This window comes from Bombina bombina, chromosome 2 (assembly GCF_027579735.1).
Source record: "Bombina bombina isolate aBomBom1 chromosome 2, aBomBom1.pri, whole genome shotgun sequence".
Classification (NCBI taxonomy): domain Eukaryota; kingdom Metazoa; phylum Chordata; class Amphibia; order Anura; family Bombinatoridae; genus Bombina; species Bombina bombina.
In genome coordinates, this window is record NC_069500.1 from 202610077 (window position 1) to 202634705 (window position 24629).

The window sequence follows — 24629 nt, forward strand, 5'->3', positions numbered from 1 at the left end:
TTTACAAACTTGAATCAGTAAAAAAACTGATGTTGGCGTACACCTATACAGCACTCACATTCCTGAAAATTCTTATATTGGTGCAAGATAGTTCAAGATAAGTAGGTGAAGCACAGGGCTGACACAGATTAAAAATTAACCTTTAATAGAAAAATATAAAAAAAAATCACACAAAGACACACATTTAAAATATACGTCTGTTTTTTATATAAGAATATTGGAGTATATACTGCACAGAGATAGGGGATTGTGGCTTTATGTAAATTTTAGCTCGTCTGGATATTATATAAGTATGTTAGCGGTATAGGCCGGTACCTTTTACTCAATATATTAAGGTCTCATTTTACGCTCTAATTTATTACTATAAGCAGAATGCCTAACCGCTAATGTTTCAGAGAAACTGTGGACACGCTGCATTTTCTGCACATGTATATATTAAAGGGACATAATACTCATATGCTAAATCACTTGAAACTGATGCAGTATAACTGTAAAAAGCTGACAGGAAAATATCACCTGAGCATCTCTATGTAAAAAAGGAAGATATTTTACCTCACAATTTCTTCAGCTCAGCAGAGCAAGTTCTGTGTAAAAAGTTATACTCAGCTGCTCCCAGCTGCAGGTAAAAAAAAATAAAAAATGAAGAAATGAACAGCAGCCAATCAGCATCAGCAGTGCTGAGGTCATGAACTCTTACTGTGATCTCATGAGATTTGACTTAACTCTCATGAGATTTCATAGTAAGCTTCCTTTACCTGATTGGTGAAATAATATGAGAGTGCACGATGCTAGTCCCTTCAGATGTCCCAGGACAAACACACTAAATTGCTGCTTAGAAATCCTTTACAATGGGAGGTGGCTACTGAGGAACTTTTGAGGTAAAATATCTTTCTTTTTTACATAGAGATGTTCAAGTGATATTTTCTAATCAGCTTTTTACAGCTATGCTGCATCACTTTCAAGTGTTTAAACATTTGGGTATTATGGCCCTTTAAGCATATATGATTCCAAGACTCATAATATCAGTCTATGCATGATCGTACACACGTTAGTACACAGGCAGATATAACAACATCCACCTTTAGTTGGACATTTACAGAGTATTTATAACAATTGTATAGGCCGGTATACTTTTAGTAATAGAGTCATTCATTTCTTACTTAGCACATTGTGCTGTAACGTGCTTGTTATAACTTACTATAGTAAGGATCTACTATCGATATTTAAAAGGTATAGGCCGGTAATTTAATTAAAGTTAATATTGTAGACACAACCTAGCTGGGTCTTTACTTCACTCATAAGTCTTTATAACATACTTAATACCTAATCCCTATTACCGTATACAAGTCCATATGTTTAGCATATGGGATTTCAAGACTCATACCTATCTATGCAGAATCGTACACACGTTAAAATATAGGCTGATAAAATAATATCGATCTTTATTTGGATATTTATCCAGTATTCATAATTAAGGTATAGGCCGGTATAATTTTAGTGATAACGTTATTCATTTTTTACTCAGCACATTTTGCTCAAATTTATGTGTGAAGAATCACAATAGTATGGATTTAGGATTTGTATAAGTTAGAAACACCAACAAAACTCTAAACGTATAGGCCGGTACATTACTGAAAGTTAGTATCCCAGACGCAACCCAGCTGGGTTTGTTTTACTCCTAAGACTATATAATATATTTAACCCTTAATCGCTATTGCCTTATACAAGTCCAAATCAGATGAATTGTGGACACCCTAAAACTTTTAAAATTTGTATGAACTGAATCTAGGCTAGTGAATGACCCATGACAATAGTCCGTAAGTGACTTGGAATTCATTACAATAGAGGTTGTCACAATATCAGTTGCCTTCCTTTGGTTATACAATAAATATTTTCCACATAGATCTTGGCAGGTACAAGTGGTAGTGAATACGATAGCTTATGATACTACTGAAGTAAGTAATACGGTTACTATTAAACTACAGAATAAGCACTATATATATCCATAAGTAAGAACGTCAATATATTGGTACTATAATTCAGAGGTAATCAACTATATGAGTTGATAAACAGCATCGATTTGATATCTTAGTATATGTACCGACAGGTGCGTTTAGCACCCTTACGATCCAGTGTAATTCCTCTCAGTAGATACCTCAATTATACCTATTTTGTGTATTATACCTACATAGTGCCTAAAACTAACACCCAAACTTATTCTTCAATGTGACAATACGGTGGTAACTCCAATCCACAGAAATCTCTCTGCAGTATATACTCCCAATATTCTTATATAAAAACCAGACGTATATTTTAAATGTGTGTCTTTGTGCGATTTTTTATATTTTTCTATTAAAGGTTAATTTTTAATCTGTGTCAGCCCTGTGCTTCACCTACTTGCCTTGAACTATCTTGCACCAATATAAGAGTTTTCAGGAATGTGAGTGCTGTATAGGTGTACGCCAACATCAGTTTTTTTTTACAAATTCAAGTTTGTATGTATATAGGTACACAGCACCCTTTTATTGAAAATAAAACATAATTTTCCCAGCTGTTTGATCAAGCTGGCGTATTATTAAAAATAAGATTCCTAAGGTTATACCTTAGTAGTGCCTTAGTACCCCCTTTCCCTTTGTTTCACAGTTGTGATTGTCTGTCTGAAAACAAAATGGATGGCTCTCTCTTCAACAGAGGCCAAAACTAAAGAGCCCTGAGAATCGCACGGAGTTTCAAAATATTGATTGGTAATCTCGCCTCTTGAGATTTCCAAACCCCTTGTGCTATCAGAGATCCCCAAACAGCTCCCCAACCTGAAAGACTCTCATCTGTTGTGATCACAGACCAGGTTGGACGGACGAAAGAGGCCCCTAAAATTATACGATGGTGATCTAACCACCAACCATCAGAGAAAGTCGAACATTGGGATTTAAGGATATTAATTGTGATATCCTTGTATAATACCTGCACCATTGGTTCAGCATACAAAGCTGGAGAGGTCTCATATGAAAATGAGCAAAGGGGATCGCGTCCGATGCTGCAGCCATAAGACCTAAAACTTCCAAGTAGATAACTACTGAAGGGAATGACTGAGACTGAAGGTTCCGACAGGCTGTAACCAATTTCAAACGTCTCTTGTCTGTTAGAGACAAAGTCATGGACACTGAATCAATCTTGAAACCTAAAAAGGTTACCCTTGTCTGAGGAATCAAAGAACTTTTTGGTAAATTGATCCTCCAACCATGTCTTCGAAGAAACAACACTAGTTGATTTGTGTGAGATTCTGCAGAACGTAAAGACTAAGCGAGTACCAAGATATCGTCCAAATAAGGAAACACCGCAATACCCCGCTCTCTGATTACAGAGAGTAGGGCACCTAGAACCTTGGAGCTGTCGCTAGGCCAAAAGGAAGAGCAACAAATTGGTAATGCTTGTCTAGAAAAGAGAATCTCAGGAACTGATAGTGATCTGGATAAATTGGAATATGAAGATATGCATCCTGTGAGTCTATTGTGGACATATAATGCCCTTGCTGAACAAAAAAGTCAGAATAGTCCTTATAGTCACCATTTTGAAAGTTGGTACTCTTACATATCGATTCAAAACTGATCTGAATGAATTTTCTTTCTTTGGGACAATGAATAGATTTGAATAAAACCCCAGACCCTGTTCCTGAAACTGAACTGGCATGATTACCCCTGATAACTCCAGGTCTGAAACACACTTCAGGAAAGCCTGAGCCTTTACTGAGTTTACCGGAATGCGCAAGAGAAAAAATCTTCTCACAGGCGGTCTTACTCTGAATCCTATTCTGTACCTCAGAGATAATACTCGGAATCCAATGATTTTGGACCGAATTGATCCAAACATCTTTGAAAATTTTTAATCTGACCCCTACCAGTTGAGCTGGAATGAGGGTCGCACCTTCATGCGGACTTGGGGACTGATTTTGATCTCTTAAATGGCTTGGATTTATTCCAATTTGAAGAAGGCTTCCAATTGGAAGCAGATTCCTTGGGGGAAGGATAAGGTTTCTGTTCCTTATTTTGTTGAAAGGAACGAAAACGGTTAGAAGCTTTAGATTAACCTTTAGGTTTTTTTATCCTGAGGCAAAAAAAAAAAAAAACTCCCTTCCCCCCAGTAACAGTTGAAATTATTGAATCCAACTGAGAACCAAATAATTTATTACCTTGGAAAGAAAGAGATAGCAATCTGGACTTAGAAGTCATATCAGCATTCCAAGATTTGAGCCACAAAGCTCTTCTAGCTAAAATAGCTAAAGACATAGATGTAACATCAATGTTGATAATATCAAAAATGGCATCACAAATGAAATTATTAGCATGTTGAACCAGCTTAACAATGCTAGACAAATCATGATCCGATACTTGTTGCGCTAAAGTATCCAACCAAAAAGTTGAAGCAGCTGCAACATCAGCCAAAGAAATTGCAGGCCTAAGAAGATGACCTGAATATAAATAAGCTTTCCTTAGATAAGATTCAAGTTTCCTATCTAAAGGATCTTTAAAAGAAGTACTATCTTCCGTAGGAATAGTAGTACGTTTAGCAAGAGTAGAGATTGCCCCATCAACCTTGGGGATCTTTTCCCAAAACTTCAATCTAACTTCTGGCAAAGGATACAGTTTTTTTAAACCTTGAAGAAGGAATAAAAAAAGTGCCAGTCTTATTCCATTCCTTAGAAATCATATCAGAAATAGCACCAGGAACTGGAAAAAACTCTGGAATAACCACAGGAGGTTTATAAACAGAATTTAAATGTTTACTAGTTTTAATATCAAGAGGAATAGATTCCTCCATATCCAATGTAATCAACACTTCTTTTAACAAAGAACGAATATACTCCATTTTAAATATATAAGAGGATTTGTCAGTGTCAATATCTGAGGCAGGGTCTTATGAATCAGATAGATCCTCATCAGAGAAGGCTAATTCAGTATGTTGCTGGTCATTTGAAATTTCATCAACCTTATGAGAAGTTTTAAAAGACCTTTTACGTTTATTAGAAGGCAGAATGGCAGACAAAGCCTTCTGAATAGAATCAGAAATAAATTCTTTTAAATTTACATTAGATGTTGAGTGAACAGCAACAGGTAATGAACTACTACTGATGGATACATTCTCTGCATATAAAAGTTTATCATGACAACTATTACAAACCACAGCTGGAGGTATAACCTCCACAAGTTTACAAAAAATGCACTTAGCTTTGGTAGAACTGTTATCAGGCCGCAGTTTTCCAACAGTGATTTCTGAGACAGGATCAGATTGAGACATCTTGCAAATGTAAGAGAAAAAAACAACATATAAAGCAAAATTTTCAATTTCCTTATATGGCAGTTTCAGGAATGGGAAAAAATGCAAACAGCATAGCCCTCTGACAGAAAAAGGCAGGAGGCAAAAAAGAATGGGGTCTTACATAATGAAAATATTTGACGTCAAGTATGACGCACAACAAACAGAAAAAATATTTTTTGGCGCCAAAAACGTCCGGAACCGACACACTCACGTCATAGATGACGCAACCTAGTGAAAGGACACGGCGTCAACTAAGACGCCGGAAATTACTAATTTGCGTCAACGAACGTAACTTCGCACTAAAAAAGTCTCACGCCAAGAATGACGCAATAAACTTTAGCATTTTGCGCCCTCGCGAGCCTAATTCTGCCCGCGAATTTTGAAAATGACAGTTAATTGAAAAAAAGACTACACCCCAGGTAAGAAATACATTTTCCATAAAAAATGCATTTCCCAGATATGAAACTGACAGTCTGCAAAAGGAAATATACTGAAACCTGATGAATCATGGCAAATATAAGTACAATACATATATTTAGAACTTTATATTAATGCATAAAGTGCCAAACCATAGCTGAGAGTGTCTTAAGTAATAAAAACATACTTACCTGAAGACACCCATCCACATATAGCAGATAGCCAAACCAGTAGAGGTAAGGGAATATGAGAGTATATCGTCGATCTGAAAAGGGAGGTAGGAGATGAATCTCTACGACCGATAACAGAGAACCTATGAAATAGATCCCCCATGAGGAAAATCATTGCATTCAATAGGTGATACTCCCCTCACATCCCTCTGACATTCACTGTACTCTGAGAGGAAACGGGCTTCAAAAAAGCTGAGAAGCGCACATCAACGTAGAAATCTTAGCACAAACTTATTTCACCACCTCCATAGGAGGCAAAGTTTGTAAAAACTGAATTGTGGGTGTGGTGAGGGGTGTATTTATAGGCATTTTGAGGTTTGGGAAACTTTGCCCCTCCTGGTAGGATTGTATATCCCATACGTCACTAGCTCATGGACTCTTGCCAATTACATGAAAGAAAAGGAAAAGATTATTTTGTTACCCAATGCAATTTTTTTTTACTATATATTATGCTTTGGTAACGTTGACGTTTACCAAGAACACCTGTAATGAATTGATATACACTAGATTGTTTTCATATTATTATATTTCAACAAATTAGATTATAGATGGATTATCTATGGCAGTGTTTTTCAACCAGTGTGCCGTGGCACACTAGTGTGCCGTGAGAGATCCTCAGGTGTGCCGCAGCAGACTGAGAACAGTGTGACATATTTTTTAAATTTTGCTTGTTTTGATGTGACAGGCTCATCAGGCAGACAGGCAGGCATCATTTACAACCATGACATATTGACATTCATTCACAGACAATCATTATGATGTATAATATATGCTGTATTAGGCTACAATGTGTGATTTTGTAAAATTTTGGGATGGTGGTGTGCCGCAGGATTTTTTAATGTAAAAAAGTGTGCCACGGCAAAAAAAAATGTTGAAAATCACTGATCTATGGCATGCATATGCACCATGACCTAATACAATTATTGAAGCTTAAATGTAATATAATTGTTGAGAACAGCTGTTGAATACAGAAACATCTTATTGTTGAATATATTTGTGCTTAATTATTAACATCATAACATGCTGCTCAAAGTACATATATATGCTGGTGGTGTTGATACTCTTATTTAAAGACTTTTTAGAAGTGTTTAAACTTGAGTTAAAGATGTAGCCTGTTAAATGAAACAAGGTCTATGACTTTTTAAAGTTTTTAAGGGACAGTCAACTCAAATAATGTTATTGTTTAAAAAAAGATAATCCCTTAATTACCCATTCCCCAGTTTATAAAAAAAAATAAAAAATTAATACACTTTTTACCTCCGTGATTACCTTGCATCTAAGCATCTTCTGACAGCCCCCTGATCACATGACTTTATTAACTATTGACTTGCATTTTAGCCAATTAGTGCTGTGTTGTACACAACCCACGGGCGTGAACACAATGTTATCAATATGGCTCACATGAACTAGCGCTTCCCTGTTGTGAAAAGCTAATAAAAAAAAAAAGCATGTGATAAGAGTCTGTCTGTAATGGCTTAGAAACAGGCAGAAATTTAGAGCTTTAAAGGTTATAAAGTATATTAATAACAATGTTGGTTGTGCAAAGCTGGGGAATTGGTAGTAAAGACGTTATCTACCTTTTTAAACAACAATTTTTGTGTTGACTGTCCCTTTCTTAAGTTTGAGTTTTAATGCTTACTGGCACTAAACTAACAAAAAACATAATTTATGCTTACCTGATAAATTCCTTTCTTCTGTTGTGTGATCAGTCCACGGGTCATCATTACTTCTGGGATATAACTCCTCCCCAACAGGAAATGCAAGAGGATTCACCCAGCAGAGCTGCATATAGCTCCTCCCCTCTACGTCAGTCCCAGTCATTCGACCAAGAAACAACGAGAAAGGAGTAACCAAGGGTGAAGTGGTGACTGGAGTATAATTTAAAAGATATTTACCTGCCTTAAAACAGGGCGGGCCGTGGACTGATCACACAACAGAAGAAAGGAATTTATCAGGTAAGCATAAATTATGTTTTCTTCTGTTATGTGTGATCAGTCCACGGGTCATCATTACTTCTGGGATACCAATACCAAAGCAAAAGTACACGGATGACGGGAGGGATAGGCAGGCTCATTATACAGAAGGAACCACTGCCTGAAGAACCTTTCTCCCAAAAATAGCCTCCGAAGAAGCAAAAGTGTCAAATTTGTAAAATTTGGAAAAAGTATGAAGCGAAGACCAAGTTGCAGCCTTGCAAATCTGTTCAACAGAGGCCTCATTCTTAAAGGCCCAAGTGGAAGCCACAGCTCTAGTGGAGTGAGCTGTAATTCTTTCAGGAGGCTGCTGTCCAGCAGTCTCATAGGCTAAACGTATTATGCTACGAAGCCAAAAAGAGAGAGAGGTAGCAGAAGCTTTTTGACCTCTCCTCTGTCCAGAGTAAACGACAAACAAGGAAGAAGTTTGGCGAAAATCTTTAGTTGCCTGCAAGTAGAACTTGAGGGCACGAACTACATCCAGATTGTGTAAAAGACGTTCCTTCTTTGAAGAAGGATTTGGACACAAGGATGGGACAACAATCTCTTGATTGATGTTCCTGTTAGTGACTACCTTAGGTAAGAACCCAGGTTTAGTACGCAGAACTACCTTGTCTGAGTGAAAAATCAGATAAGGGGAATCACAATGTAAGGCTGATAACTCAGAGACTCTTCGAGCCGAGGAAATAGCCATTAAAAACAGAACTTTCCAAGATAACATTTTTATATCAATGGAATGAAGGGGTTCAAACGGAACACCCTGTAAAACGTTAAGAACTAAGTTTAAACTCCATGGTGGAGCAACAGCTTTAAACACAGGCTTGATCCTAGCTAAAGCCTGACAAAAGGACTGGACGTCTGGATTTTCTGACAGACGTCTGTGTAACAAGATGGACAGAGCTGAAATCTGTCCCTTTAATGAACTAGCTGATAAACCCTTTTCTAAACCTTCTTGTAGAAAAGACAATATCCTAGCGATCCTAACCTTACTCCAGGAGTAACCTTTGGATTCGCACCAGTATAGGTATTTCCGCCATATTTTATGGTAAATCCTTCTGGTAACAGGCTTCCTAGCCTGAATCAGGGTATCAATAACCGACTCAGAAAAACCACGTTTTGATAAAATCAAGCGTTCAATTTCCAAGCAGTCAGCTTCAGAGAAGTTAGATTTTGATGTTTGAATGGACCCTGTATCAGAAGGTCCTGTCTCAGAGGTAGAGACCAAGGCGGACAGGATGACATGTCCACTAGATCTGCATACCAAGTCCTGCGTGGCCAAGCAGGTGCTATTAGAATTACTGATGCTCTCTCCTGTTTGATTTTGGCAATCAATCGAGGAAGCAGCGGGAAGGGTGGAAACACATAAGCCATCCTGAAGTTCCAAGGTGCTGTCAAAGCATCTATCAGAACTGCTCCCGGATCCCTGGATCTGGACCCGTAGCGAGGAAGTTTGGCGTTCTGGCGAGACGCCATGAGATCTATCTCTGGTTTGCCCCAACGTCGAAGTATTTGGGCAAAGACCTCCGGATGAAGTTCCCACTCCCCCGGATGAAGAGTCTGGCGACTCAAGAAATCCGCCTCCCAGTTCTCCACTCCCGGGATGTGGATTGCTGACAGGTGGCAAGAGTGAGACTCTGCCCAGCGAATTATCTTTGATACTTCCATCATTGCTAGGGAGCTTCTTGTCCCTCCCTGATGGTTGATGTAAGCTACAGTCGTGATGTTGTCCGACTGAAACCTGATGAACCCCCGAGTTATTAACTGGGGCCAAGCCAGAAGGGCATTGAGAACTGCTCTCAATTCCAGAATGTTTATTGGAAGGAGACTCTCCTCCTGATTCCATAGTCCCTGAGCCTTCAGAGAATCCCAGACAGCGCCCCAACCTAGTAGGCTGGCGTCTGTTGTTACAATTGTCCAGTCTGGCCTGCTGAATGGCATTCCCCTGGACAGGTGTGGCCGATGAAGCCACCATAGAAGAGAATTTCTGGTCTCTTGATTCAGATTCAGAGTAGGGGACAAATCTGAGTAATCCCCATTCCACTGACTTAGCATGCATAGTTGCAGCGGTCTGAGGCGTAGGCGTGCAAAAGGTACTATGTCCATTGCCGCTACCATTAAGCCGATCACCTCCATGCATTGAGCTACTGACGGGTGTTGAATGGAATGAAGGACGCGGCATGCATTTTGAAGTTTTGTTAACCTGTCTTCTGTCAGGTAAATCTTCATTTCTACAGAATCTATAAGAGTCCCCAAGAATGGAACTCTTGTGAGAGGAAAGAGAGAACTCTTCTTTTCGTTCACTTTCCATCCATGCGACCTTAGAAATGCCAGAACTAACTCTGTATGAGACTTGGCAGTTTGAAAGCTTGAAGCTTGTATTAGAATGTCGTCTAGGTACGGAGCTACCGAAATCCCTCGCGGTCTTAGTACCGCTAGAAGGGCACCCAGAACCTTTGTGAAGATTCTTGGAGCCGTAGCCAATCCGAATGGAAGAGCTACAAACTGGTAGTGCCTGTCTAAGAAGGCAAACCTTAGATACCGGTGATGATCTTTGTGGATCGGTATGTGAAGGTAAGCATCCTTTAAATCCACTGTGGTCATGAACTGACCCTCTTGGATCATGGGTAAAATAGTCCGAATAGTTTCCATTTTGAACGATGGAACTCTTAGGAATTTGTTTAGAGTCTTTAAATCTAAGATTGGCCTGAAAGTTCCCTCTTTTTTGGGAACCACAAACAGGTTTGAGTAGAACCCTTGTCCTTGTTCCGACCACGGAACCGGATGGATCACTCCCATTGTTAACAGATCTTGTACGCAGCGTAGAAACGCTTCTTTCTTTATCTGGTTTGTTGACAACCTTGACAGATGAAATCTCCCTCTTGGGGGAGATAATTTGAAGTCTAGAAGGTATCCCTGAGATATGATCTCTAGTGCCCAGGGATCCTGAACATCTCTTGCCCAGGCCTGGGCGAAGAGAGAGAGTCTGCCCCCTACTAGATCCGGTCCCGGATCGGGGGCTCTCGGTTCATGCTGTCTTTGGGGCAGCAGCAGGTTTCCTGGCCTGCTTGCTTTTGTTCCAGGACTGGTTAGGCTTCCAGCCTTGCCTGTAACGAGCAACCGCTCCTTCCTGTTTTGGTGCAGTGGAGGTTGATGCTGCTCCTGTTTTGAAATTCCGAAAGGGACGAAAATTAGACTGTCTAGCCTTAGCTTTGGCCTTGTCTTGAGGTAGGGCGTGGCCCTTACCTCCCGTAATGTCAGCGATAATTTCTTTCAAACCGGGCCCGAATAAGGACTGCCCCTTGAAAGGTATATTAAGTAATTTGGACTTAGAAGTAACATCAGCTGACCAGGATTTTAGCCACAGTGCCCTGCGTGCCTGTATGGCGAATCCTGAGTTCTTAGCCGTAAGTTTGGTTAAATGTACTACGGCCTCCGAAATGAAAGAATTAGCTAGTTTAAGGACTCTAAGCCTGTCCGTAATGTCGTCTAGCGTAGAGGAACTAAGGTTCTCTTCCAGCGACTCAATCCAAAATGCTGCCGCAGCCGTAATCGGCGCGATACATGCAAGGGGTTGTAATATAAAACCTTGTTGAACAAACATTTTCTTAAGGTAACCCTCTAATTTTTTATCCATTGGATCTGAGAAAGCACAGCTATCCTCCACCGGGATAGTGGTACGCTTAGCTAAAGTAGAAACTGCTCCCTCCACCTTGGGGACCGTTTGCCATAAGTCCCGAGTGGTGGCGTCTATTGGAAACATCTTTCTAAATATTGGAGGGGGTGAGAACGGCACACCGGGTCTATCCCACTCCTTAGTAACAATTTCAGTTAGTCTCTTAGGTATAGGAAAAACGTCAGTACTCGCCGGTACCGCAAAGTATTTATCCAACCTACACAGTTTCTCTGGTATTGCAACAGTGTTACAATCGTTGAGAGCTGCTAAGACCTCCCCTAGTAGTACACGGAGGTTCTCCAATTTAAATTTAAAATTTGAAATATCTGAGTCCAATCTGTTTGGATCAGAACCGTCACCCACAGAATGAAGCTCTCCGTCCTCATGCTCTGCGAGCTGTGACGCAGTATCAGACATGGCCCTAGCATTGTCAGCGCACTCTGTTCTCACCCCAGAGTGATCACGCTTGCCTCTTAGTTCAGGTAATTTAGACAAAACTTCAGTCATAACAGTAGCCATATCTTGTAATGTTATCTGTAATGGCCGCCCAGATGTACTAGGCGCCAAAATATCACGCACCTCCCGGGCGGGAGATGCAGGTACTGTCGCGTGAGGCGAGTTAGTCGGCATAACTCTCCCCTCGCTGTTTGGTGAAATTTGTTCACATTGTACAGATTGACTTTTATTTAAAGTAGCATCAATACAGTTAGTACATAAATTTCTATTGGGCTCCACCTTGGCATTGGAACAAATGACACAGATATCTTCCTCTGAGTCAGACATGTTTAACATACTAGCAAAAAACTTACAACTTGGTTATAATCTTTTTTAGCAAAAAACGTACTGTGCCTCAAAGAGGTACTAACGATTAAATGACAGTTGAAATAATGAACTGAAAAACAGTTATTGCATCAAATTTTAAAACAACACAACTTTTAGCAAAGGTTTGTTCCCATTAGTAAAAAACAACACTAATTAAATTTGTACATAAGAAAACAAAACAACGTTTTTTATACACAGTCACTATAAGAATTCTCACAGCTCTGCTGAGAGAATTTACCTCCCTTCAAAGAAGTTTGAAGACCCCTGAGATCTGTCAGAAATGAACCGGATCATGCAGGACATATAAAAGTAGCTGACTGGAATTTTTTGATGCGTAGCAAAGAGCGCCAAAAACGGCCCCTCCCTCTCCCACACAGCAGTGAAGAGAAACGAAACTGTCACAATTAAAGCAAAAAACTGCCAGGTGGAAAATAATGCCCAAACATTTATTCACACAGTACCTCAGCAATGTAAACGATTCTACATTCCAGCAAAAACGTTTAACATGAGAATAGTTATTAAAAGGATTAGTGACCTTAACACAGTAGTTCCGGTGAAATACCATCCCCAGAATACTGAAGTGTATACATACATGTCATTTTAACGGTATGGCAGGCTTTTCTCATCAATTCCATTCAGAAAATAAAAACTGCCACATACCTCAATGCAGATTCATCTGCCCGCTGTCCCCTGATCTGAAGCCTTTACCTCCCTCAGATGGTCGAGAACAGCAATATGATCTTAACGACTCCGGTTAAAATCATAGTAAAAAATCTCTGTCAGATTCTTCCTCAAACTCTGCCAGAGAAGTAATAACACGCTCCGGTGCTATTTTAAAATAACAAACTTTTGATTGAAGTCATAAAAACTAAGTATAATCACCATAGTCCTCTCACACATCCTATCTAGTCGTTGGGTGCAAGAGAATGACTGGGACTGACGTAGAGGGGAGGAGCTATATGCAGCTCTGCTGGGTGAATCCTCTTGCATTTCCTGTTGGGGAGGAGTTATATCCCAGAAGTAATGATGACCCGTGGACTGATCACACATAACAGAAGAAAGAACATTTTTTGCTTACCTGATAAATGTATTTCTTTCCGAATATGGCGAGTCCACGACGTCATCAATTACTAGTGGAAATATCACTCCTGGCCAGCAGGAGGAGGCAAAGAGCACCACAGCAGAGCTGTTAAGTGTCACTTCCTACCCACAATTCCCAGTCATTCAACCGAAAGGAAAATGGAAAAAGGAATAACACAAAGGTGTAGAGATGCCTGAGGTTTAGTCAAAAACAACTGTCTTAAATTCAACGGTGGGGTCGCGGACTATATTCGGAAAGAATTTTTTTTATCAGGTAAGCATAAATTTCCTTTTCTTTCCTAAGATATGGCGAGTCCACAACGTCATCAATTACTAGTGGGAACCAATACCAAAGCTAGAGGACACAGATGACTAGGGAGGAAAAAAGACAGGTAGACCTAAATAGAAGGCACCAACGCTTGAAGAACCTTTCTCCAAAAAGAAGCCTCAGCCGAGGCAAAAGTATCTAAATTTGGAAAATGTGGAAAAAGTATGCATAGAGGACCAAGTTGCAGTCTTGCAAATCTGTTCCACAGAAGCTTCATTTTTGAAAGCCCAAGAAGAGGAAATAGCTCCCAAGAAATGAGCCGTAATTCTCTCAGGAGGCTGCTGGCCAGCAGTCTCATAAGCAAAACGAATCATACTTCTCAGCCAGAGAGAAAGAGAAGTAGCAGAAGCTTTCTGACCTTTACGTTTTCCATAGAAACGAACACAGCAGAAGACTGGCCAAAATCCTTAGTCGCCTGTAGATAAAATTTTAAGGCATGCCCAACATCCAAGTTGTGCAACAAACTTTCCTTATGAGAAGGAGGATTAGGACATATTCCAAGATAAAAAACTAAATATCTATGGAATGCAATGGTTCAAACAGAACCTGCTGCAAAACTTTAAGAACATGCTAAGAATCCAAAGAGGAGCAACAGACCTAAAACACAGACCTGATTCTGACCAGGGCCTGACCAAAAGATTGCACATCTGGCACATCCGCCAGACACTTAGATAATGCAGAAATTTGACTTACAAAAACTTTTCTCCAGACCTTCCTGGAGAAAGGACAAAATCCGAGGAATCCTGACCCTTCTCCAAGAGTAGCCCTTGGATTCACACCAATAAAGATATTTACGCCATATCTTATGGTAAATCTTTCAAGTAACAGGCTTGCGAGCCTGAATCATGGTCTCAATGACCAACTCAAAAAAAAAAAAAATATCTATGTTCTCTCCTATTTGATACGAGCAATGACTTGTGGAAAGAGAGCAAACGAAGGAAACAGATATGCCAGACTGAAATCCCAAGGAACCACCAGAGAATCTATCAGTGCGGCCCGCGGATCTCTTGATCTTGAACCGAACCTTGGTGTTTTGCCGAGATGCCATTAGATCAAACTTCGGCATCCCCCATTTGAGGGTTAACCTGGAGAACACCTCCGGATGGAAAAAACACTCCCCGGGATGAAAAGTCTGTCTGCTCAGGAACTCCACTTCCCAGTTGTCTACTCCTGGAATGTGGATTGCAGACAGGCAGCAATTATGAGCTTCCGCCCACTGAACAATCAGAGCCACCTCCTTCATGGCTAAGGAACTCAGAGTTCCTCCCTGGTGGTTGATGTGAGCCACCGAGGTGATATTGTCCGACTGGAACCTTATAAACCGGGCAAAGGACAACCGAGGCCAAGCCATCACAGCATTGTAAATAGCGCTCAACTCCAAGATGTTGATGGGAAGAGCAGACTCCTCCCGAGTCCATATACATTGCACTCTTAACGAGTCCCAGACTGCTCCCCAGCCCAGCAGAGTGACGTCTGTGGTCACTATTACCCAGTAAGGTCTCCGGAAGCAAGTGTCCTGAGACAGATGCTCCTGAGAAAATCCAGATCCATCCTCCAAGACAGATCCACATGATCCCCAATCCATTGCCTGAGCATGCATAACAGCAGCACTCTCAGATGGATTCGAACCAGGGAATGATGTCCAATGAAGCAACCATCAGACCAATTACCTCCATACATTGAGCCACTGAAGGCTGAACAGTAGACTGCAGAGAGGCACAAATCTTTGATTTTCTGACCTCTGCCAGAAGTATTTTCAGAGATAGGGAAACTATTATGGTGCCTAAGAAACTAACCCTGTAGGTGGAACAAGGGAACTCATTTTCAGATTCACTTCCCATCCGAGGGAACAAAGAAAAGACAACAAGATCTCTAAATGAGAGTTAGCGTGTTGAAAGGATGGCACCTGAACCATTATGTCGTCCAGGAAGGGCGCCTCTGCAATCCCCAAAACCTGATCACTGCCAAGTTAAGACCAAAGGGAAGAGCCACAAACTTTAAGTGTTTGTCCAGAAAGGCAAATCTCAGAAACTTGAAAATACGCATCCTCCAGTTCTATGGTCATCATGAACTGACCCTCTTGGACCAAAGGAAGAATGTGACCAATTGTGTCCATTTTAAAAGGACGGTACCCTGAGAAAACTTGTTAAGACACTAGGTCTAGAATAGAACGAAAAATTCCCTCCTTTTCCAGAACCACGAACAGACATGAATAGAATCCTAAACCCTGTTCCCTCACAGGAACTTGTTTCACTCACAGGGAAAAAAGGTCCCAAACGCACTTCAAAAAATGCCTCTGTTATCTGGACTGCAGACAAATTTGAGAGGCGGAACCCCTATTTAGTAATCTTGAAAAACTATGTCCGCAGCCTATCTGGGACATCTCATATCCATGAATGAAGAAAAAGAGAAAATCCGCCCCTCACTTGGTCCGATCCCGGATCGGGGGCAAACTCCTGTAGGTCTATTCATCTTGTCTTGTGGTAGAAAAGAGCCTTTTTCACTCGTAATAAATATACCTGTCAGATCAGGACCAAACAAGGTCTTAAGGAAGCACCAGAAGCTTCCAACGACCAATAATATAGCCACAGCGCCCTGCGGGCTATCACAGTGAAACTTGCATGGTAGCATCAGAAATAAAAGAATTGGCTAGCTTAATAGCCTTAATTCTGTTCTGGATCTCCTCAAAGGAGTCCCTACCAAAGTGGCATTAGACGAGGCGTCACACAATAAGATGCCGCACTTGACACAGTGGCAAGACAAACTTCCATAAAAGCCTCCAGCTTAGTCCATTGATCCTTAAAGGACCAGTCAATGCAGTAGATTTGCATAATCAACAAATGCATGATAAGAAGAAAATGCAATAGCACTTAGTCTGAACTTCAAACGAGTAGTAGATTTTTGTTAAATAAATTGCAAAGTTATGTCTATTTCCACTCCCCCTGTATCATGTGACAGCCATCAGCCAATCACAAATGCATATACGTATATGCAGTGAATTCTTGCACATGCTCAGTAGGAGTTTGTGACTCAAAAAGTGTAAATATAAAAATACTGTGCACATTTTGTTAATTGAAGTAAATTGGAAAGTTGTTTAAAATTGCATGCTGTATCTAAATCTTAAAGTTTAATTTTGACTTGAGTGTCCCTTTAAAATAGCCGCTTTCCTCTATAGGGATCGTAGTTCTCAGCCAGAGTAGAGATGGTCCCTACTACTTAAGGCATTGTGCGCCATGATATTTAATGGAGATAGCGACAGGAAACATCTTTTTAAAGACAAGAGACGGGGAAAAAGGAAACCCTGACTTCTCCCATTTCTGTGAAAAATCTCCTAGAACGGTCTGGAACAGGAAAAACTTCCACATTGGAATTCTAGTATTTATAAAGTTTACTAGATTCTTTAGGGTTGACAACGACAGTATCGGAGTCGTCCCCAGAAGCCAAAACCTCCATTAATACACGAAGGCGTTCAAGCTTAAATCTGAAGGTTACTACTTCAGCATCAGATGAAGGGATTATACTGTCCGAATCTGAGATTTCACCCTCAGAGGCTACCGACATATCCTCCTCCTCTTGCATTTTCCCTTTAACACAAGAAAATCAGGTAATGCCACAGAAGATAGCTGTAGAGCAAAATACATATGCAAATACACTCCTCCAGGAGATTGAGAGGAACCGCAGGGCACGGCATGTGATGCCATTGAGGCTTGGGACATTAGAGGAGAAAGCTGTGGCATTGCCTGAACAGCATCATCCTAAGAGAGATTGGGTTCAGTGGGTAACGATCTATCAAAATATTCGGCCCAGAAATGCATATGCCAAACAATTTGTGCAACAGAGTATAACCAGTCTATATAAAAGGACACAGAGAAACCCATGTCCTGGCAATTAAATAGTTATATCCCTGTCAAAAAGGGTATGCGTCACACCTGGATGCTGTATCTTTTAAATATTTATGAAATAATTTGGAAAATGAAAATGTATGTAACATTTTTAATACTGTCACTTTAAAAATGATTAGAATACATGTAATCTCTTATTAAAAACATAACTGTATACACAGCATTTAGCGGAGCCATGTAGAAAAATAATTAGCACCAAACTAACACTGTGCAGTGTCTGATCTTGTAGCGCTATAGGAAACAGTAACAAGCTGCGGAATCTGCATAGAGCTTCTCTAACGTCACAAGATGTCGACAGCCGAGAGGACGTGTAATAGAATACAGCGGAAGCGGGTCACGTGACTCTCCAGCGCGCTTCACTATGTGAAAAAAATTCCTCGCCAAGAGATTTGTGTTTAATGGCGGATGAGAACTAAAATGAGAAACATCGATCCTATTACATAATTCCAATTTACTGCAATCATATGAGCATACTCCAGGCTCATCATATTGAGATACATCCAACAAGGGCAGACAATATTTATGTAAAAAGAAGACTGTCTGCTATAAGGTTAAGAACGGACAGCTTATGCTCTAGTGTTTTCCCTGAACAAAGTTACATGCATAGGAGAATGAAAACCGAAATTTCATATAAAAGTTAGGGCTTAGACCTCTAAACCATAGATTTACCCCCAACAGACAGTGGTCACTCACAGTGCAAAGCAAACATCAAGCTCTCATATACAAAGCATGTTGTATAGCTTAATTAGACCCACAAAAGTAACAGCCTTAAAAGGAAAGATAACTTGTAGCCAACAGACAGCTGTCTCTCTAGTCACATAAACATGCCTGCTCCCTGCCAGATAATATTCTGCCTACAGGATATATATGTCCCTTAATATTGCAGTGCAATTTTTGTCAGTGCCCATCTCCTAACCTAGAAGACAAAATGCACCTACCTGCAATCCAGCTGTCAGGCAGGACGACAGCCTACACAGTGTGAGAGGAAACCACTCCTCAGAGAGACCTGTAGAAAGAGAAAGAACAGAGTAAACCTACTCTTGCTTTCTATTCCATGGGCAGCAATATAGTTAGGAAAACGCAGTAAGACCCACCTTACAGCTTCCTAACTGCTTTAAAGCCACCACTACCCTACTAAAGAGATTAACGTGGATTACAGCTAGACCCAAAAATCTTGCTTGAAGCAAAGGAAATCCAATTTTCTTCAGATACCAGAACTTCACCTTCTCCATTGACAGAGGGAAAGAGAATGACTGGGGATTGCGGGTAGGAAGCGACACTTAACAGCTCTGCTGTGGTGCTATTTGCCGCCTCCTCCTCCTGGCCAGGAGTAATATTCCAACTAGTAATTGATGACGTTGTGGACTCAACATATTTTAGGAAAGAAGAAATTTAATCCATGCTAATTTGGACATGTCTCTTCCATAAAAAATATTTTCTTTTAAGAAGAGTGGTGCTGTTACTTTGTGTACAAATCTTGGATTTTGATGGAGTTAGCAGAAGCTCCAAGTGGTGTGTACGCAACGAAGAAGCTGGTAAAGAAGGTGCTCGGCTAATTTGATTATACATTGAGCCAGGGTTTACATTTCTGCCTATTATATTGTTCTATTTAATGCACAATTTTATCCTTAAAAAAATAATAAGAGGGGGGATGAATCTTTAAAGAAACTATTAGAAATGGCAAATCATCAGAATAATAAAACTGTGGGGAAACACATCCTACCTGTAGCGTCGTCGTCTTCTTTACAAACCTTCCAAAACAGAAAATGAAAAATAATAAATAAAACATAGAACTTGTATGTTAATTTACTGCAAAAAAAACTAAACAAAAAAAACTAATTACAAGGTGTTTACTGACATATTAAGTAAGAAAGCAAGTTATGGATAAGTTCTAGAGCACATTAAATATATATTTACTTACTTGCACATCAACATACCTTCTGACACGACTGTTACGAATAACTGGGAAGCATATAAATGCTACATTAGGGGTATTATTATCCAACTTACAGCAAAACTTAATAAGCAAAGATCTGCCCTGTTTAATTCCTTAACGAGTACTCTCTCTGCCATAGAGCATTTGCATAAACAAGTACCACAATCACCACAAAAGTTAGCTGACCTAACGGAAGCTAAAGAATCTCAATAAGTTTCTGGTTGAAAATGCTCATATGCGTGCCCTAACTACCAAAGCAAAATTTTTTGCTGAAACTAATAAAGCAGGACGCATGCTAGCTAGATCCCTAAAGAAACAAAGGCTCAATATATACACTCTATCAAAACATCACACTGGGGTAGTGCACACTAAGAATGAAGATATAGCTAATTATTTCGTCTCAAATTACTCCTCTCTATATAACCTAAAAAGTACAAATGAGAGTGAGAGGCATGCAAAGATGAAGTCGTATGTTGAGTCCATTGACGTCCCGAGGGTTCAGGATGACGATTTACGCACTTTAGACTCCCCAATAATGCTACAAGAGATAATAAATACAATTAAATCCCTGCCTGCGGGCAAGTCTCCTGGTCCGGATGGCCTCACTGCCAAATTCTATCAATTACTTAAAGGGACAGTCTACCATAGAATTGTTATTGTTTAAAAAGATAGATAATCCCTTTATTACCCATCCCCCAGTTTGGCATAACCAACACAGTTATATTAATATACTTTTTACCTCTGTGATTACCTTGTATCTAGGAACCTTCTTCCAGCCCCCTGATCACATGACTGTGACTGTTTATTATCTATTGTCTTAAATTTAGCATTGTTTTGTGCTAAATCTTAAATAACCCCGTGCCTGAACACAGTGTTATCTATATGGCCCACGTGTACTTTCTGTCTCTTTGTGTTGAAAAGAGATTTAAAAAGCATGTGATAAGAGGCAGCCCTCAAAGGCTTAGAAATCAGCATATGAGCCTACCTATGTTTAGTTTAAACTAAGAATACCAAGAGAAAAAACATAATTTATGCTTACCTGATAAATTAATTTCTCTTGTAGTGTAGTCAGTCCACGGGTCATCCATTACTTATGGGATTATATCTCTTCCCCAACAGGAAGTTGCAAGAGGATCACCCAAGCAGAGCTGCTATATAGCTCCTCCCCTCACATGTCATATCCAGTCATTCGACCGAAACAAGACGAGAAAGGAGAAACCATAGGGTGCAGTGGTGACTGGAGTTTAATTAAAAATTTAGAACTGCCGTAAAAGACAGGGCGGGCCGTGGACTGACTACACTACAAGAGAAATAAATTTATCAGGTAAGCATAAATTATGTTTTCTCTTGTTAAGTGTAGTCAGTCCACGGGTCATCCATTACTTATGGGATACCAATACCAAAGCTAAAAGTACACGGATGATGGGAGGGACAAGGCAGGAACTTTAAACAGAAGGAACCACTGCCTGTAGAACCTTTCTCCCAAAAACAGCCTCCAAAGAAGCAAAAGTGTCAAATTTGTAAAATTTTGAAAAAGTGTGAAGTGAAGACCAAGTTGCAGCCTTGCAAATCTGTTCAACAGAGGCCTCATTTTTAAAGGCCCAGGTGGAAGCCACAGCTCTAGTAGAATGAGCTGTAATCCTTTCAGGAGGCTGCTGTCCAGCAGTCTCATAGGCTAAACGTATTATGCTACGAAGCCAAAAAGAGAGAGAGGTAGCCGAAGCTTTTTGACCTCTCCTCTGTCCAGAGTAAACGACAAACAGGGAAGAAGTTTGACGAAAATCTTTAGTTGCCTGCAAATAGAACTTCAGGGCACGGACTACGTCCAGATTATGCAAAAGTCGTTCCTTCTTTGAAGAAGGGCTAGGACACAATGATGGAACAACAATTTCTTGATTGATATTCCTGTTAGAAACTACCTTAGGTAAGAACCCAGGTTTAGTACGCAGAACTACCTTGTCTGAATGAAAAATCAGATAAGGAGAATCACAATGTAAGGCAGATAACTCAGAGACTCTTCGAGCCGAGGAAATAGCCATCAAAAACAGAACTTTCCAAGATAACAGCTTGATATCAATGGAATGAAGGGGTTCAAATGGAACACCTTGCAAAACGTTAAGAACTAAGTTTAAGCTCCACGGCGGAGCAACAGTCTTAAACACAGGCTTAATCCTAGCCAAAGCCTGACAAAAAGCCTGAACGTCTGGAACTTCTGCCAGACGTTTGTGCAGAAGGACAGAGCAGAAATCTGTCCCTTTAACGAACTAGCAGATAAGCCCTTTTCTAAACCCTCTTGTAGAAAAGACAATATCCTAGGAATCCTAACCTTACTCCATGAGTAACTCTTGGATTCGCACTAATGTAAATATTTACGCCATATCTTATGGTAAATTCTTCTGGTAACAGGTTTCCTAGCCTGTATTAAGGTATCAATAACCGACTCCGAGAAGCCACGCTTTGATAAAATCAAGCGTTCAATCTCCATGCAGTCAGCCTCAGAGAAATTAGATTTGGATGGTTGAAAGGACCCTGAATTAGAAGGTCCTGCCTCAGAGGCAGAGACCATGGTGGACAGGACAACATGTCCACTAGGTCTGCATACCAGGTCCTGCGTGGCCACGCAGGCGCTATCAGAATCACCGATGCTCTCTCCTGTTTGATCTTGGCAATCAATCGAGGAAGCATCGGAAATGGTGGAAACACATAAGCCATGTTGAAGACCCAATGTGCTGTCAGAGCATCTATCAGCACCGCTCCCGGGTCCCTGGACCTGGATCCGTAACAAGGAAGCTTGGCGTTCTGGCGAGACGCCATGAGATCCAGATCTGGTTTGCCCCAACGATGAATCAGTTGAGCGAAGACCTCCGGATGAAGTTCCCACTCCCCCGGATGAAAAGTCTGGCGACTTAGAAAATACGCCTCCCAGTTCTCCACGCCTGGGATGTAGATCGCTGACAGGTGGCAAGAGTGAGACTCTGCCCAGCGAATTATCTTTGAGACTTCCAACATTGCTAGGGAACTCCTGGTTCCCCCTTGATGGTTGATGTAAGCCACAGTCGTGATGTTGTCCGACTGAAATCTGATGAACCTCAGAGTTGCTAACTGAGGCCAAGCTAGAAGAGCATTGAATATTGCTCTTAACTCCAGAATATTTATTGGGAGGAGTTTCTCCTTCTGAGTCCATGATCTCTGAGCCTTCAGGGAATTCCAGACTGCGCCCCAACCTAGAAGGCTGGCGTCTGTCGTTACAATCGTCCAATCTGGCCTGCGAAAGGTCATCCCTTTGGACAGATGGGACCGAGAAAACCACCATAGAAGAGAATCTCTGGTCTCTTGGTCCAGATTTAGCAGAGGGGACAAATCTGAGTAATCCCCATTCCACTGACTTAGCATGCACAATTGCAGCGGTCTGAGATGCAGGCGCGCAAATGGTACTATGTCCATTGCCGCTACCATTAAGCCGATTACCTCCATGCACTGAGCTACTGACGGGTGTGGAATGGAATGAAGGGCACGGCAAGCATTTAGAAGTTTTGATAACCTGGCCTCTGTCAGGTAAATTCTCATCCCTACAGAATCTATAAGAGTCCCTAGGAAGGGAACCCTTGTAAGTGGCAATAGAGAACTCTTTTCCACGTTCACTTTCCACCCATGCGACCTCAGAAATGCCAGAACTATCTCTGTATGAGACTTGGCAGTTTGAAAACTTGACGCTTGTATCAGAATGTCGTCTAGGTACGGAGCCACCGCTATGCCTCACGGTCTTAGTACCGCCAGAAGTGAGCCCAGAACCTTTGTAAAGATTCTTGGGGCCGTAGCTAACCCGAAGGGAAGAGCTACAAGCTGGTAATGCCTGTCTAGGAAGGCAAATCTTAAGTACCGGTAATGATCCTTGTGAATCGGTATGTGAAGGTAGGCATCCTTTAAGTCCACTGTGGTCATGTACTGACCCTCTTGGATCATGGGTAGGATGGTTCGAATAGTTTCCATTTTGAATGATGGAACTCTTAGGAATTTGTTTAGGATCTTTAAGTCCAAGATTGGTCTGAAGGTTCCCTCTTTCTTGGGAACCACAAATAGATTTGAATAGAATCCTTGCCCGTGTTCCGTCCGCGGAACTGGGTGGATCACCCCCATTAGTAAGAGGTCTTGTACACAGCGTAGAAACGCCTCTTTCTTTATTTGGTTTGCTGATAACCTTGAAAGATGAAATCTCCCTTGTGGAGGAGAAGCTTTGAAGTCCAGAAGATATCCCTGAGATATGATCTCCAACGCCTAGGGATCCTGGACATCTCTTGCCCAAGCCTGGGCAAAGAGAGAAAGTCTGCCCCCCACTAGATCCGTTTCCGGATAGGGGGCCCTCTCTTCATGCTGTCTTAGGGGCAGCAGCAGGTTTTCTGGCCTGCTTGCCCTTGTTCCAGGACTGGTTAGCTTTCCAGCCCTGTCTGTAACGAGCAACAGCTCCTTTCTGTTTTGGAGCGGAGGAAGTTGATGCTGCTCCTGCCTTGAGGTTAAGAAAGGCACGAAAATTAGACTGTTTGGCCCTTGATTTGGCCCTGTCCTGAGGCAGAGCATGGCCCTTACCTCCCGTAATGTCAGCGATAATTTCTTTCAAGCCGGGCCCGAATAAGGTCTGCCCTTTGAAAGGAATATTAAGCAATTTAGATTTAGAAGTCACATCAGCTGACCAGGATTTAAGCCACAGCGCTCTGCGCGCTTGGATGGCGAATCCGGAGTTCTTAGCCGTAAGTTTGGTTAAATGTACGACGGCATCAGAAACAAATGAGTTAGCTAGCTTAAGTGCTTTAAGCTTGTTCATAATTTCATCCAATGGAGCTGTGCGAATGGCCTCTTCCAGAGACTCAAACCAGAATGCCGCCGCAGCAGTGACAGGCGCAATGCATGCAAGGGGCTGTAAGATAAAACCTTGTTGAACAAACATTTTCTTAAGGTAA

General features: G+C 41.0%; 1 protein-coding gene across 1 annotated transcript in view; it reads right to left on the reverse strand.

Moving 5' to 3' along the window:
- BDP1 (B double prime 1, subunit of RNA polymerase III transcription initiation factor IIIB) overlaps positions 1-24629 on the reverse strand; it is a 437422-nt gene that overhangs the window by 30060 nt on the left and 382733 nt on the right. Inside the window, exon 41 of the mRNA XM_053701442.1 lies at positions 19462-19489. Within this exon, the coding sequence (XP_053557417.1) occupies positions 19462-19489 (28 nt within the window). The remainder of the gene's footprint in view (positions 1-19461; positions 19490-24629) is intronic.